Raw genomic sequence first — 17,113 nt, 5'->3', positions numbered from 1 at the left:
CGCGGGTTTGGGAGGTAATAAACCTTGGTGAGTTGCTGCAGTGCAACTTGTAAATAGTACACACTGCAGCCATGGTATGTCGGTGGTGGAGGGAGTGAATGTTTAAGGTGGTGGATGGGTTGCCAAGCAAGCGGGCTGCTTTGACCTGAATGGTGTTGAGCTTCTTGAGTGTTGTTGGAGCTGCACTCATCCAGGCAAGTGGAGAGTATTCCATCACACTCCTGAGTTGTGCCTTGTAAATGATGGAAAGGCTTTGGGGAATCGCTGCAGAATACCCAGCCTCTGACCTGCTCTTGTTGCTCAGTATTTGTGGCTGGTCCAGTTAAGTTTCTGGTCAATGGTAGACTGATGGCACGGTAATTCGCCAGATTGGATTTGTCCCGCTTTTGGTGGACAGGACATACCTGGGCTGCTTTCCACATTGTCGGATAGATGCCAGTGTTGTCATCATCATAGGCAGTCTCTCGAAATTGAGGAAGACTTATTTCCACTCCAAAAGTGAGTTCTCAGGTGACTGTACAGTCCAATACGTAGTTGAAGAAAAGGGTGGGTGGGGAGTCTGGTTTGCCGCATGCTCCTTCCGCTTTCTGCATTTGGTTTCTGCATGTTCTCGAAGATGAGACTCGAGGTGCTCAGCACCCTCCCGGATGCTCTTCCTCCACTTAGAGCGGTCTTGGGCCAGGGATTCCCAGGTGCTGGTGGGGATGTTGTACTTTATCAAGGAGGTTTTGAGGGTGTCCTTGAAATGTTTCCTCGGCCCACCTGGGGCTCGCTTGGCTTGTAGGAGTTCCGAGTTGAGCACTTGCTTTGGGAGTCTCGTGTCGGCCTTCTAGATGATGTGGCCCACCCAACAGAGCTGGTTGAGTGTGGTCAGTGCTTTGATGCTGGGAATGTTGGTCTGATCGAGAACACTGACGTTGGTGCGTCTATTCTCCCAGTGGATTTGCAGGATCTTGTGGAGGCAGCGCTGGTGGTACTTCTCCAGAGCTTTAAGGCATCTACCGTAAATGGTCCACGTCTCCGAGCCATATAAGAGGGCAGGTATCACTACTGCCCTGTAGACCATAAGTTTGGTGCCACATTTGAAATCCTGGTCTTCAAACCTTCTCTTCCTCAGGCAACTGAAGACTGCGCTGGCACACTGGAGGCAGTGTTGGACCTCGTCATCAATGTCTGCCCTTGCTGATAGTAGGCTCCCGAGGTATGGAAAATGGTCCACACTGTCCAAGGCCACGCCGTGGATTTTGATGACCGGTAGGCAGTGCTGTGTGGCAGGGTCAGGTTGGTGGAGGACCTTTGTCTTACGGATGTTTAGTGTAAGGCCTCGGTGAAGATGTTGATGGTCGTTTGGAGTTTGGCCTCTGAATGTGCGCAGACGCAAGCGTCATCCGCATACTGTAGTTCGACGACAGAGGATGGGAGTACCTTGCATCTAGCCTGGAGTTGATGAAGGTTGAAAAGATTCCCATTGGTTCTATGATTTAGTACCACTCCAGCGGGGAGCTTGTTGAGAGTGAGATGGAGCATTGCAGCAAGGAAGATCGAGAAGTGCATTGGCGTGATGACGCAGCCCTGCTTGACCCCAGTCTGGACGTGGATTGCGTCTGTGGTAGATCCATTGGCCAGGATCACGGCTTGCATGTCATCGTGGAGCAAACGGAAGTGGCGACAAACCTTAGGAGGAAGCGGAAATGGAGGAGGACGCTCCATAGTCCTTCATGGTTGACAGTGTCAAAGGCCTTTGTGAGGTCAAAGAAGGTCATGTACAAGGGTTGGTACTGTCCCCTGCATTTCTCTTGTAGTTGTCGTGCAGTGAAGATTATGTCCGGTGTACCTCTTAGTGGACTGAATCTACATTGTGACTTTGGGAGGAGCTCTTCAGCCACAGGAAGATGGTGGTTGAGGAGGATTCTAGCGATTACTTTCCCAGTGGCCGACAGCATTAGATTTGTCCCGCTTTTGTTGGACAGGACATACCTGGGCTGCTTTCCGCATTGTCGGAGAGATGCCAGTGTTGTAGCTGTACTGGAACAGCTTGGCTAGAGGCGCAGTGAGTTCTGGAGCACAAGTCTTCAGCACAACAGCTGGGATGTTGTCAGGGTCCATCGCCTTTGCTGTATCCAGTGCGCTCAGCCGTTTCTTGATATCATGTGGAGTGAATCAAATAGGCTGAAGACTGGCTTCTGTGATGGTGGGGACCTCAGGAGGTGGCCAATATGGATCATCCACTCGGAGCTGCTGGTCGAAGGAGGTTGCAAATGCTACATCCTTGTCTTTTGCACTCGCATGCTGGGCACCATCATTGAGGAAGAGGATAATCATAGAGCCTCCTCCTCTCGTTAGTTAATAATAATAATAATAATAATAATAACTTTTATTTATATAGCGCCTTTAACATAGTAAAACGTCCCAAGGCGCTTCACAACAGTGTTACAGACAAACAGATAAATTTGACACCGAGCCACGGAAGAAATTAAGGCAGATGACCAAAAGCTTGGTTAAAGAGGCAGGTTTTAACGAGCGTCTTAAAGGAGGAAAGAGAGGTAGAGAGGCATAAAGGTTTAGGGAGGGAGTTCCAGAGCTTGAGGCCTAGGCAGCTGAAGGCACGTCCACCGATGGTTGAGCAGTTATAATGAGGAATGTTCAAGAGGCTAGAATTTGAGGAATGCAGATATCTTGTGGGATTGTGAGGCTGAAAAAGATTACAGAGATAGGGAGGGGCAAGTTCATGGAGTGATTGGTAAACAAGGATTAATTGTTTAATTTTCCATCGCCGTTCATAATTTGAGTCAGGCAGAGAAAGTAAGGAACATTAATTTAAACTGAAGTTAGTTCATTATTAATCTGTAAAGCCAGTATTTTCGAAAGTGCAGCTTCACTCTGTGCTCGCGGACTTACATTGGCTTCCAGTCCGACAACACTTTGATTTTAAAATTCTCATCCTTGTTCTCAAATTCCTCCATGGCCTCGCCCCTCCCTATCTCTGTAACCTCTTCCAGTCCCACAACCCTCAGAGATCTCTGTGCTCCTCCAATTCTGGCCTCTTGCGCATCCTCGATTTCCTTCACTTCACCGTTGGTGGCTGAGTCTTCAGCTGCCTAGGCCCTAAGCTCTGGAATTGCCTCCCTAAACCTCTCCGCCTCGCTATTTTTCTCTCCTCCTTTAAAGTCGCTCCTTAAAATCTACCTCTTTGATCGAGCTTTTGATCACCTATCCTAATATCTCTCTGTGGTTCAGTGCCAAATTTACTCTGATAATGCTGCTTTGAAGCACCTTGGGATTATATATAAATACAATTTGTTGTTGCTTATTCAAGTGATAAAAGTTGCAAGTTTGCAATTTTTAAAAGAGTATTTTCAATCGCACACTTGTAAACGTAAACATTCGAAGTATGAAAATGTAAACATTCAAATCTTGGAAATATAACCATTCAAATTATGTGATAATACATGAGTTTCACAGCATTTTCACTGTCTTCAATAGTTGCTGGGGAAGGGAAACTAACAGGTGAAGACAGGATAAGGCTAGACTGTAACTCTAGCGGATGACTGGTGGAACCCCTCAGAAAACAGCGGAAACACTAATTCCGGTTAATAGTATGTATGACCACCTCCATAATTACTGTCAGTGCAATAAAGGTACAGCAGTTATCATGGGCGACTTTAATCTACATATTGACTGAGCTAACCAAACTAGTAGCAATGCGGTGGAGGAGGATTTTCTGGAGTGTATTAGGGATGGTTTTCTGGACCAATATGGCGAGGAACCAACTAGAGGGCTGGCCACCCTAGACTGGGTGATATGTAATGAGAAAGGACTAATTAACAATCTTGTTCGTGAGGCCCCTTGGGGAAGAGTGATCATATTATGGTAGAATTCTTTATTAAGATGGAGAGTGACACAGTTAATTCAGAGACTAGGGTCCTGAACTTGGGGAAAGGTAACTTCGATGGTATGAGATGTGAATTGGCTAGAATAGACTGGCGAGTGATACTTAAAGGGTTGACGGTGGATAGGCAATGGCAAACATTTAAAGATCACATGGATGAACTTCAACAATTGTACATCCCTGTCTGGAGTAAAAATAAAACGGGGAAGGTGGCTCAACTGTGGCTAACAAGGGAAATTAAGGAAGGTGTTAAATCCAAGGAAGAGGCATATAAATTGGCCAGCAAACCTGAAGACTGGGAGAATTTTGTAATACAGCAGAGGAGGACAAAGGGTTTAATTAGGAGGGGGAAAATAGAGTATGAGAGGAAGATTGCTGGGAACATAAGAACTGACTGCAAAAGCTTCTATAGATTTGTGAAGCGAAAAAGATTAGTGAAGACAAACGTAGGTCCCTTGCAGTCAGATTCAGGTGAATTTATAATGGGGAACAAAGAAATGGCGGACCAGTTAAACAAATACTTTGTTTTTCACGAAGGAAGACACAAATAACCTTCCGGAAATACTAGGGGATCGAGGGTCTAGTGAGAAGGAGGAACTGAAGGATATCCTTATAAAGCGGGAAATTGCGTTAGGGAAATTGATGGGATTGAAGGAAGATAAATCCCCGGGACCTGATAGTCTGCATCCCAGAGTACTTAAGGAAGTGGCCATAGAAATAGTGGATGCATTGGTGATCATTTTGCAACAGCTTATCGACTCTGGATCAGTTCCTATGGACTGGAAGGTAGCTAATGTAACACCACTTTTTAAAAAAAGGAGGGAGAGAGAAAACAGGTAATTATAGACCAATTAGTCTGACATCAACAGAGGGGAAAATGTTGGAATAATTATTAAAGATGAAATAGCAGCGCATTTGGAAAGCAGTGACAGGATCGGTCCAAGTCAGCATGGATTTATGAAAGGGAAATCACCATTGACAAATCTTCTGGAATTTTTTAAGGATGTAACTAGCAGAGTGGACAAGGGAGAACCAGTGGATGTGGTGTATTTGGACTTTCAAAAGGCCTTTGACAAGGTCCCACACAAGAGATTGGTGTGCAAAATCAAAGCACATGGTATTGGGGGTAATGTACTGATGTGGATAGAGAACTGCTTGGCAGACAGGAAGCAGAGAGTCGGGAGTAACGAGTCCTTTTCAGAATGGCAGGCAGTGACTAGTAGAGTGCCGCAGGGCTCAGTGCTGGGACCCCAGCTCTTTACAATATACATTAATGATTTAGATGAAGGAATTGAGTGTAATATCTCCAAGTTTGCAGATGACACTAAACTGGGTGGCGGTGTGAGGAGGATGCTAGGAGGCTGCAGGGTGACTTGGACAGGTTAGGTGAGTGGGCAAATGCATGGCAAATGTAATATAATGTGGATAAATGTGAGGCTATCCACTTTGGGGGCAAAAACACGAAGGCGGATTATCTGAATGGTGGCAAATGAGGAAAGGGAGAGTTGCAACGAGACCTGGGTGTCATGGTACATCAGTCATTGAAAGTTGGCATGCAGGTACAGCAGGCGGGGAAGAAGGCAAATGGTATGTTGGCCTTCATAGCTAGGGGATTTGAGTATAGGAGCAGGGAGGTCTTACTGCAGTTGTACAAGGCCTTGATGAGGCCTCATCTGGAATATTGTGTTCAGTTTTGGTCTCCTAATCTGAGGAAGGACGTTCTTGCTATTGAGGGAGTGCAGCGAAGGTTCACCAGACTGATTCCCGGGATGGCGGGACTGTCATATGAGGAGAGACTGGATTAACTGGACCTTTATACACTGCACTGGAGTTTAGAAGGATGAGAGGGGATCCCATAGAAACTTATAAGATTCTGACGGGGCTGGACAGGTTAGATGCGGGAAGAATATTCCCGATGATGGGGAAGTCCAGAACCAGGGGACACAGTCTTAGGATAAGGGGTAGGCCATTTAGGACTGAGATGAGGAGAAATTGCTTCACTCAGAGAGTTGTTAACCTGTGGAATTCCCTACTGCAGAGAGTTGTTGATGCCAGTTCATTGGATATATTCAAGAGGGAGCTAGATATGGCCCTTACGGCTAAGGGGATCAAGGGGTATGGAGAGAAAGCAGGAAAGGGATACTGAGGGAATGATCAGCCATGATCGTATTGAATGGTGGTGTAGGCTCGAAGGGCCGAATGACATACTCCTGCACCTATTTTCTATATTTCTATGTCAGTCCATATTCAATGAGAGGAGAAGAAGAGAGGAGTAAGTCAAAGAAGCAACATAATATACAAACATAATATACGTAGAGGGCATTGATGTACCACCAAAATGATATTTTCATTTACAAATGCATGTGTTTTCCTAGCACAGAATGTACATGTAATACTTGAACTGGCATCCTAAAAATTTTGGGCAACAAGCCGAAAGTCAGCATAGCAATCATCGATACATCAAGAAATGTACAAATAATGATAAGCTTACCTTTATCAATGGTAAAATAATTATTTGCAGGTTCAAGCTGGTAAGAGATGTCGCTCATAACATCAGCATCTGTAGCTGTGCAAATTGCAACAACTGTTCCAACTGCAAGCTCTTCATCTAAGCTCATAGTCGCCGTCTTCCCCGAGTCTGATTTTTCTCCCACCTCTGTTACTTTGCCATTAGTTATACTTTTAAAACTACATAAAATAAACTTAGTTAGACTGCAACAAAGGAAAATACTGCTCACTTTTTAAACCCATTGTTAAAAATATATATATTTTAATTCTTAAATACTAATTAAACAAACCTTGCTCTACCACAAAAAACTCCATAATATCAATACCATATACACATTTCACTGTTCTAAGGTATATATATGGGACCAATTTTCCACATGGCCGATTTTTGGCGCAGTTGTAGAGGTACGTCTGATTTTTTTAATGGCCTGACTGCGCCAAAAAACAGTGCCAAGTTTTGCCGGAATAAACTTTGAATTTGGAGCGGTGCAGATTGTCCTTAAGCTCTATGGGTGGACTTAAGGCCGGCGCCAAAAACTGAGGTTGCCAGGGTAATGAGGCTGGAAAGTGAAACATACGCCACTCCTAACCCGGGCCGAAAGGCCCCCCGGTGCCATGTCTTCAGCTCCGTTAAAACAATGGCATCTTCTCTGCGCCGATTTCTTAACTTCAGGTAAGGTTTTCAGAACGGTGCACTGCGCCATTTTTGAAAAAAATCCTACTTGGCCAAACTTGCTTAAATGGCCAGAAATGGCGTACCCGGCAGTTTCCGCCCCCAGTGACGTCAAAACATTGGGAACTAAAAAAATTGGACGTAAGTAGTTTAGGATGGCGCAGAAACTTTGGTGAAACTTGCAGATTTTAGTCTGCTCCAAAAAAACCAGCATAAGCCAAAAAAAGGCGCAGAATGCTGGCGAAAATTCAGCCCATAGTGAGTGAAAGCTGAATGCAATGCATTTTCAGAACTATATTATATATGGGCCAGTTGTGCAACTGTCTTTCGCGCCTATTAATATTGTTTGTATTTTTATTAAAAATGAAGTATACTGCTTTCTAAGTAACCACATTTTCAGAAATTTAAGCTGAGCTCAACTGTCAGCCTCGGTCTTTTAAATGTTAATAACCGCCATCAATGGGAATCTGCATAGAGGCTTGGGTAAAACCTGCAACATTTTTAAGAGGATAAAAATATGCCATAGGTTGTCAATAATAAAAAATTAAAGTTCTTTTAAATGCAACACTATATTCATTTGTTAAACAAGGAACATATTCATAAACCACCATATTTCATTTGTGGATGTAGTGCAACAATTACCTTATAACATGTCAGCATTGTTAATAATTTGATACTTTTTTTGCTAAATTTCTTCAACCAAGGATCTGCCAAAGTGGCGTGACATGAGTGGGCGGGAAACCACTTTGGGCAAGTTATTTTATCACCCGTCAGCGGCAGAATGAGGCCACTCATTTTAACCGTTGGGCCTGGTTAACATGTTGCCCACCAACTTCCCTCCGGTTCCAAGCAGAAAGTGGGCAGGCTGCACCTGACAGACTCTGGAAAATTGGGTCGCCAAGGGCCACTCACTAGCTCTGTAGTTAGTGTGGGGATAGGGATTACAGGGGTGTCCCGCAAAAGGGAAGGGTGGGTGGGGAGGTCGAGTTCATGTCAGGGGAGGCATAAACTTTTCTTGTGAGACCTGCTCCTCGTGGCCTCTCAGAAAGGAAAGTAAAAAAATCTGTTCCTATTCTGAAAGACCTGACCTGGGAGAAGGCTGACAGGACTCCAACCTGCGTACTTAACGCAGGGCCCTGCCGGTTTTGGACGGCGGCTTAGCAGCTTGTCCAGAAATGCCGGTAAGAGTCAGAAATGGCGGGATTCGGACAGGACATTGGCGGTTAAGTCCATGTCATTACAACGTCAAGTAAGTGGATTTTAATTACTTACCCATCTGGTTTCTGCTGGGTGGGCAGGATTAAAATCCACCCTGAGATGGTTCCGCGGAAGAGAAGAAGAATCACAGCAGGAGTTGAGCCTGGCAGTATTTATGTACCAAACCGTAAATTAAAGCTGAAGAGACCAGATTTGGGCCAATTTGGGTTCATTCATAAATAATTGAATTTTGCCCAATTCAGTGCCACTGCATGTGTACAAAGGTGCCATTTTGCACGTGTCCATTCCATCATTAGTTTCTCCATAAAAGATGGATCAATGTTGGATTTGTGACAGAAATTTCAATAATAAAAATCTTTTAACAAAATTATTCCGACAAAGGGTCATCAACCTGTAACATTAACTGTGTTTCTCTCTCCACAGATGCTGCCTGACCTGCTAAGTATTTCCAGCGTTTTCTGTTTTTATTATAAAACATAATGCAAGTTTGGCTAGATAAATACTTTTCACACAGCCTGGCTGGCAAGTGAACTAAAACACAATTCACTCAAGCAGCAAAGTATGATGATTCAAAGCCTGTATGCAATGAGCTTAGCCTGTCTCAACCCAATTCCTAGTAGGCATAGATCTGCAACACAAAGCCACTCAAAATTCAATGCTAATTATTATTGAAAAATTATTCAAAGAATCCATAAAGATGCCTGATGCGGAAAATGAGATTTGTTTTGCTGATGTACTAGGGATGTTCTTCTGAAGTTACATGTTATGTGTATTGTTAAGCTGGTGTAGTTGGACCTTTATCTTGCTTCTAACCTGTAATGAGCTTGGGAAATCTGGCTGCAAAAAGTTGGAGAATGTTTCAATGCTTAGCACAGGCATCCTTCACTGTAACCAACACAAAAAAAATTCAGCGGCCACTAAAATGTAACAAAACAGGACATTTTCAAGTTTGAGACTTTACATAAGAATATTTGTCAGCTGAGATCTCAACATTGAATTACATTCATTTGTGGTATTTCTTAAACTGTTCAGACTCAGTAATTCTTGACTAATTTTGTTAACCAATGGTATCGAGCGATATGGGCCAAAGGCTATATGGAGTTACATCGCAGATCAGCCATGATCTCATTTAATAGCGGAACAGGCTCGAGGGGCTGAATGGCCTACTCCTGATCCTATATATTCCTAATTACATGCAGCCCTGCCACCACGGAGCCTCGCCAGCTCAACTCAAATTTAGGTGAAACCTCCCCACTATTTCCCAACTATTAATTTCAATGGTTAGAAAATTGTATGCAGCAAGCACTTGAATTTCTAATACGTGCTGTCAGTCAATCAGGCTACCTGCCAACAGCACAGACTGGTAAAACCAGCCTTAATATACACTATAGTTCATAAAATAATTACAGACACTTACGTGCAAGATAATACTGGGCTATTATCATTGACATTGATGATGAACACTTTCACAACTCCAGTAATGAACAACCCGCCTGTATCCTTTACCTTCACTGGCAACGAATAGCTTCAAATGATAATGATGTGCATTAGTTAAACAGACATGCTGTTAATAATCTGTATGTAATAATTTGCATTACAGAATACTATCAAAATACATATGAATATGCATGCCCACATGTAGTGTTCCCCAAGGATCTGTTCTGGGACCTCAGCTTTTCACCATGTATCCCAATTCCTTGGAATAGAGAGCAGTATATCCAAGTTTACAGAGAGGCACAGTAAGTTGTGTAGATGGGAGCAAGAAGTGAATGAATGTTATATAGTGCCTTTCACAACATCAGGATGTTCCAAAGCACTTTACAGCCAATGAAGTACTTTTGAAGTGTAGTCACTGTTGTAATGTAGGAAATGAGGCAGCTCTCCCACAAATAGCAATATGATAATGATCAGATAATCAGGTTTTTTTTAGTGATGTTGATTGAGGCCAAGACAACAGGGAGAACTCTCACCCTCTTCTTCGAAATAGTGCTATGGGATCTTTTACATCCACCTGAGAGGGCCGACGCAGTCATGGTTTAACATCTCATCCGAAAGACAGCACCTCCAACAGTGCAGCACTCCCTGAGTACTGCACTGGGAGTGTCACACCAGATTTCTGTGCTCAAGTCTCTGGAGTGGGACTTGAACCCACAATCTTCTAACTCAAAGGCAAGAGTGCTACCAACTAAACCACTGCTGATACAGTGGGCAAAACTACAGCAGATGGAGTTCAATGTAGGAAAGTGTAAGCTCATCCATTTGGAATTCAAGAATTACAAGAATATTTTCTAAATGTTCAGAGACTCGGCTGGGGGGGCGAATTTGGGAGCGCCCCGTTTAAGGCGCTAACTTTTAAAAGCAGAAATAATTAGCTCCAGGCACTAATCTTTTTCTGCTTTTCAAAAATTTGAGGGTAGCACTCCGGGAAGGAAGTGGAGCACTCAATCAAGTGCTGCACCTCCTTCCTGGAGCACAAGAGGCAACAGGCCGGGCAGTATGTGAAGCAGTGCCACACACTGGGCCGTTCAGCTTTGCTGCTTCGCTGAAAGGCTCCTTCCTTCCTTTAAAGGGAAAGGCCATCGCTGCAGGCTCTGCAAAATAAAAACTTACCTTTCGCCGACGGCAGCCGCGATCTGGTCCAATCAGCCCGATGCACAGAGTTGATCGATCGCGGCTGATCGATCGCGGGCAAAGAGGAGCAGCACCAAACCTGAAAGAGAGCAGTTACATTGTTTTACTTACCTTGGCCACCTTGCCTTTAAGTATCGCTCCCAAAGTGCCCAACCTCTCGATGGACGGCTCCTACAGCTGTTGGTATTTTTGCCCGCCGATGCTATAGTGGGCAGAACCCAAGTTCAGGTCCGGAGCGCTACCGGGACGATGCGCACAGGGATGACAACACGATCTCTGGCCGAAGGTGATCGGGCGCAACGCCGTACCGCCTCCGCAAACCACCCGCCGAATATGGCAGGAGTCGATGTTATCGCCGCACCCGGTGGGTACCTAGTTAGCGCCCTATTATCGCCCCCCCCCCTCCACCCCCACCCCCAGAGGTGATATCAGGAGGCACTAAGGAGGCCAATTTCTAGGCCTATGAGCTGTGGAGGAGCAAAGTGATTTGGGTATCCAGGTACACATATCAGTAAAAGATGGTTCACAAGTACCAAAAATAATCAAAAAGGGTAATGGAATGTTTGCCTTTATCTGTCAGTATGCAACACCAAATGGAGAGGCAGACCCTGTTTTAGCAGTCCTGTGACATTCCGTGAGTATAAAGTACATAAAAACATAAGAACATAAGAATTAGGAGCAGATGTAGGCCATACGGCCCCTCAAACCAGCTCCGTCATTCAATATCATGGCTGATCTTTGACCTCAACTCCACTTTCCCGCCCGATCTCCATATCCCTTGATTCCATAAAATGTATCTATCTCAGCCTTGAGTATACTCAACAACTCAAGCATCCACAGCTCTCTGGGGTAGAAAACTCCGAAGATTCACAACCCTCTGAGTGAAGAAATTCCTCCTCATCTCAGATTTAAATGGTTGAGTCCTTATCCTGAGATTATGCCCCCTAGATCTAGACTCTCCAACCAAGGGAAACAACCTCTCAACATCTACTCTGTCAATCCCTCTCAGAATCGTATATGTTTCAATGAGATCACCTCTCATTCTTATAAACTCCAGAGTGAAAGCAAGTCTACCATTTCGTTCAAAAATATCTGCTCATTACTTCATGGTTTTCATGCTTCACTTCTAGCAATGTACTATCTAAAAAGAAGTTAATCGTACTTTGTGAAACTCTTCAGGCAAACATGGCTACACCTACTTGAATAGGTTTTCCTTAAAATGTGGGATAATTAGCGCTCATATCTATTCATACAATGTAAACTAACTGGCTATCAAACCACACATGGTAACGTGCTGTAGCTGACAGTGATTCTCATTATTTATCTTGGCTCTTCTCTTCAAATAGAACATCCTTTTCTGCACACCCCTCCAAACATACGAGGTTGCAGAGACTGCATTGATCTCCTATGTGATTTTTCCCCACAACTATGCAACTTAGTAATGGGTTGTTCTCTATCAATTAGAGGGCATTTGTCTGCACTATCACACCAAATATAGGAGCAAGAAACTCAACTCATGACCTCCCATTATTCTGGCATAAAATTGGCGTAATAGTTCCAAATATTGTGTTGTGATCTCTTCTTCTTAGGCAGCCCCGTGGAGTCGAGGATGACTTGTTTCCACACTAAAATGAGTTCTAAGGTGACTGATGAGACCAGTACGGGATCTTGAGTCTCTGTCACAGGTGAGGCAGATGGTGGTTGGAGGGACGGGTGGGGTGCTTGATTTGTCGTACGTTCCTTCCGCTGTTTGTACTTGGCTTCCACGTGCTCCCGATGAAGAGACTTCAGCGCCTTCTCAAATGCTTCTTCACTTTGAGTGGTCTTGGGCCAGGGATTCCCCAGTGTCAGTGGTAATGTTGCATTTTTTAAAGAAGGCTTAGAGGCGATCCTTGAACCATTTTCTCTGCCCTCCTGGGGCTCGCCTGCCATGATGTAGCTCGGAGTAGAGTGCTTGTTTCGGGAGTCTAGTAGCGGGCATGCGGACAATGTAGCCCATCCATTGGAGCTGGTTGAGTGTGATCGATACCTCGATGCTGGGGATGTTAGCCTGAGAGAGAACACTGATGTCGGTGCGCATATCCTGCCAATAAATATTCAGGATTTTGCGAAGGCAGCATTGGTGGTACTCCTCCAGTGCTTTGAGGTGCCTACTGTTCATGGTTCATGTCTCTGAAGCCTATAGGAGGGCGGGTATCACTACTACTCTGTAGAGCTTGAGCTTGGAGATCCAGCAACTAGCCGACAAGCATGACATGCATGGAATTTTTGGTGCAGTCAAAGACCACCTATGGCCCAAGCACTCAAGGTCCTATTCCACTGAGAGCCAAGAACGGAGAGATGTCATTTTGTAAATTGCCCTTCCTCAGTTTTAGAGCGGTGTCCGAGATCGCTCCATCCATTTTCCCGCCGTGGCGTGCACGCGTCGACCACTTACTGACCGGCAGGAACCCCTTCGCGAAATTGCCCCTTTCCCAGAATTGCCCCACGGGAGCGACCCCGCTGCCGATCGGTGCCCCCGGCAGCTTTTGCTGTCTGTACATACTCTGTGGCTCAGGGACACGGCCGCTATGTTTTTTTTGTCTGCCAACAGGCAGCCTGGCCCTCCCCTTTAACTAAAGGGGAGAGACCTTGTGAAGCACCAGTGCGATGATGGCACCAGTGAATCTGTGTGTCTCCATGACCTCCATAAACATCAGTGATATGCAGCAATTTATGGCTCTCCCAAACACCTTTATCTCTCCTACAACAACCTTCAGTTGGGATGTGTACAAGGCTGCTTTAAATATCCGCGCTGAAAATGAGTCATTGGTGATGTCAGCCGACCCGCTCCATTTAATTGGGCCAGGAAATTGATGCAATTGAGTTAAACGTGCAGCACAGACGCACTGTTGAAAAGTTCGGGATGGTGACCTGCTACGTGGCCCTCACGCACCCACCCCGGCGCTCAAGTAAAGATTTTGGTTATGTTAAAATTGTTTGGCATATTTGCCTAACAACAGTGACTGCATTTCAGAAGTAATTGGTTTTGAAATGCTTTGGGCTGTCCTGAAAAGGATATGATAAGATGCTTAATGAATGCAAGTCTCTTCTTTTTTCTTTATTAGAAAAATAAATCAAAGTAAATCATACAGAACCAACCTCTTTGTTGCACTTTCATAATCAAGTTTCTTTGCTACAGATATTGAACCAGTGGCATCTATCTGAAAGTCTGTGGTACTTGATAATGAATACTGTTGAAAAAATACCAGTTAACACTTCTGAAAGAAAGAAATTCTGAAATACATACGCTAAATTTCTGAAGTAAAACTAAATCAGTGTACATTTTAATGTTTCTAATACACAACAGATTGTTTGTTTAGAGCTTGTATAAATCATCCTTACCATTGATTTTTTTTAAGGCTTCCTTGTTACACATAAGACTCTGAAGGCTCACTAAAATGCTCATGTGTACAATGGGATGAAATTCTTTATGTTAGTAATTGTATCGCAAAAGTCAGCATGAATACAAAACAGGATGTTTCATTGTGAGCTCAACCTAAACTTATTAAAACTATCAACAGGTGGAATACCCCCTCTTACTTCAATTAACAGCCATTATTTCTCAGTGGCATAAATTAAGCTTGACAACACATTTATTCATGATCAAAAGCTATGTCGAATATGAGACTGTTTAGTACATATTCTTCATTTACATTATAGATTATATAGGGACAATATTTATACACTATTCACAGGCCAGCATGTCAACATTTAGGGCTTAGTTTTCCCCAGTGATTTGCGCCTTTTTTGGGAGCAGGTTTCCTTTTCTGGCCTAACTTAAAAATCCAGTTTCCCCAATCAATTTGCACCAGCGTAACTCATTTAGTTTCGTTTTTTTTTTAAGGTAAGTTTTTTTTTCATCCAAAGGGGACGTAACCAGCCACCTACGCCAATTCTGGCCATTGGCCAGCTGATAGTTACTCCATTTCTGCTTAGGCCAGCGTATGTGGCCTCGAGAAAACCCTTGCAGAGAGTTAAAGAAATCGGCGCAGGTAAGTAAATCAGAGGCCATTCGGCCTGGGCTAGGGGCGGGAAGCGGAGCGGACCGGGACCGGCACTCACTCGGGGATTGGAGAGGGTTGGCGGGGAGGGAGCACACTGACCGGCACTCACTCGGGGCCACAGTGGACCGGGACTGGCACCTCACTCGGGGCCACACTGCACATGCGCGCCCATTTCAGCGACATCGAAAACGTACGTTTTTTTCCCACGCATGTGCAGAAGGCCCGGCTGCGTTTTTCGGCGCAGACAGCGGGCTCCACCCCCCCGCCCCCCCGCACCCCCATCCCCCCACCCACCCCTCCGAGGCGACCGGTCACGCTGCGTGACTCCGGATTGCAGTATAAAGATCGGGGAAAGTTTGGACGTGTTTTTCTGGTGCATTTCTGGACCCAGAAACCCAGCGTAACTCTGGCAATAAACCAGAAAATGGGCTTGGGCAAAATTGAGCCCATTGTTCTGAACAAGTCTAGCTTGTTTAGAATCTCCTAGTGTTTTCAAAAAAAGCTCATGCAAAACATTCCTTTAATCCAGTACTATCACCGGAAATTTGCAATTTTAGTCTCCAATGATTTATTTCCCTCAAAGTCAATTTTCTGTTACCAATAGAATCATGAACTCAATCATTTGATAGCAATGTTTTCCTATGCAAATCAAACACAATTATCAAAATAATGAAGACATCAGTACATTTCTTAGTGCATCTCTTCCACACATTTTGGCATCCACTGCCTACTTGAGAAGAAGTGAGGGGTGGGAGTGAAGAGGGAGGGATAGGAGGAGAGAAGAGAGGAGAGAATAGGAGGGGAGGATAGATGAGCACTTATAATTCAGAATAATTGACACATAGATTTAAAGAGCAATAATCTGCAACATTCCTCTTAATTAAGAAAAGGTCAGTGTATACAACATAACAAAAATGTTCTGCTTTTTACCTGGCACATTGTGCAGTATATTAAACAAGGTTCAGAATGCCACACATGCCATTCAGAACTTTATGTTATTTACACAGAATGGGAAGGAAAAGTGAGTGAAGAGGGAGGGGAGAGCGATGGAGGAATTGGGGGATATTGGAAGGAAGGGAACAGAGGCAGATGAGAGGTGGGGAAGAAGAGAGGAGAGGGACAACAGGACAGGAGAGGGAGGGAGCAGAGGGGAGATGGCGAGAGGGGAGGTGCAGAGAGAAAAATGAGGGGTGGAAGAGAGGAGGGGGGAAAGGGAAAATGGAAGATTGTGTTGGAGTGGGCTTAGTACAAATTTTCAGTGAAGAGCTGATGGTGTGGGGCGGTGGGGGGGGAGGGAGGGGCAGTTCCCATGGTTTGCAGTTTTTCTCAGCAAGAATCATAGAGGATTACAGCACAAAAGGAGGCAATTCGGCCCATCGTGTCCATGTCGGTCGATAAAGTGCTAGCCGGCCTAATCCCACTTTCCAGTTCTTAGTCCGTAGCCTTGCAGGTTACGACTTATTCAAGTACTTTGTAAATGCAATGAGAGTTTCTGCCTCTACCATCCTTTCAGACAGAGCGTTCCAGATCCGCCCAGCACATTCTAGATGAAAAAAGTTCTCCTCAACTCCCCACTAATCCTTCTTCCAATTACTTTAAATCTATGTTCCCTGGTTGTTGACCTCTCTGCCAAAGGAAATAAGTCCTTCGTATCCATTCTCTCTAGGCCCCTCATAATTTTAGACACCTCAATTAAGTTTCCCCTCTGCCTCCTCTGTTCCAATAAAACAACCCCAGCCTATCCAACTTCTCCAGTCCTGGCAACATCCTCGTTAATCTACTTTGTATCCTCTCTAGTGCAATCACATCTTTCCTGTAATGCAGTGACCAGAATTGTGTACAGTACTCTAGCTGTGGCCTAACTAGTGATTTATACAATAGCAAAATACTGCGGATGCTGGAATTTGAAATAAAAACAGAAAATGCTGGAAATACTCAGCGGGTCAGGTAGCATCAGTGGAGAGAGAAACAGAGTTAACGTTTCAGGTCGATGACCCTTTGTCAGAACTGGAAAATTTAGAGATTTAACAGGTTTTTAAGCAAGTATAGGGGCAGGGAATGGGGGGCAGGAGGAAAGAACAAAAGGGTCGGTCTGTGATAGGGTGGAAGGCAGGAGAGATTAAGAGACAAAAGGGATGATGGTGCAAG

At 44.5% G+C, this 17,113-nt stretch overlaps 1 protein-coding gene across 1 annotated transcript in view; it reads right to left on the bottom strand.

The window, feature by feature from the left end:
- The window catches only part of LOC139276696 (cadherin-related family member 3-like), a 113,786-nt gene that overhangs the window by 75,887 nt on the left and 20,786 nt on the right, over positions 1 to 17,113 (bottom strand). Inside the window, exons 5-8 of the mRNA XM_070894663.1 lie at positions 14,061 to 14,152; positions 11,191 to 11,193; positions 9,706 to 9,813; positions 6,381 to 6,577 (exon numbers count right to left, since the gene is read on the bottom strand). Of these exons, the coding sequence (XP_070750764.1) occupies positions 6,381 to 6,577; positions 9,706 to 9,813; positions 11,191 to 11,193; positions 14,061 to 14,152 (400 nt within the window). The remainder of the gene's footprint in view (positions 1 to 6,380; positions 6,578 to 9,705; positions 9,814 to 11,190; positions 11,194 to 14,060; positions 14,153 to 17,113) is intronic.

This window comes from Pristiophorus japonicus, chromosome 12, assembly GCF_044704955.1.
Source record: "Pristiophorus japonicus isolate sPriJap1 chromosome 12, sPriJap1.hap1, whole genome shotgun sequence".
NCBI lineage: Eukaryota > Metazoa > Chordata > Chondrichthyes > Pristiophoridae > Pristiophorus > Pristiophorus japonicus.
Note: the sequence above shows the minus strand (reverse complement) of the source record. Positions and strands in the feature narration are given on the sequence as shown.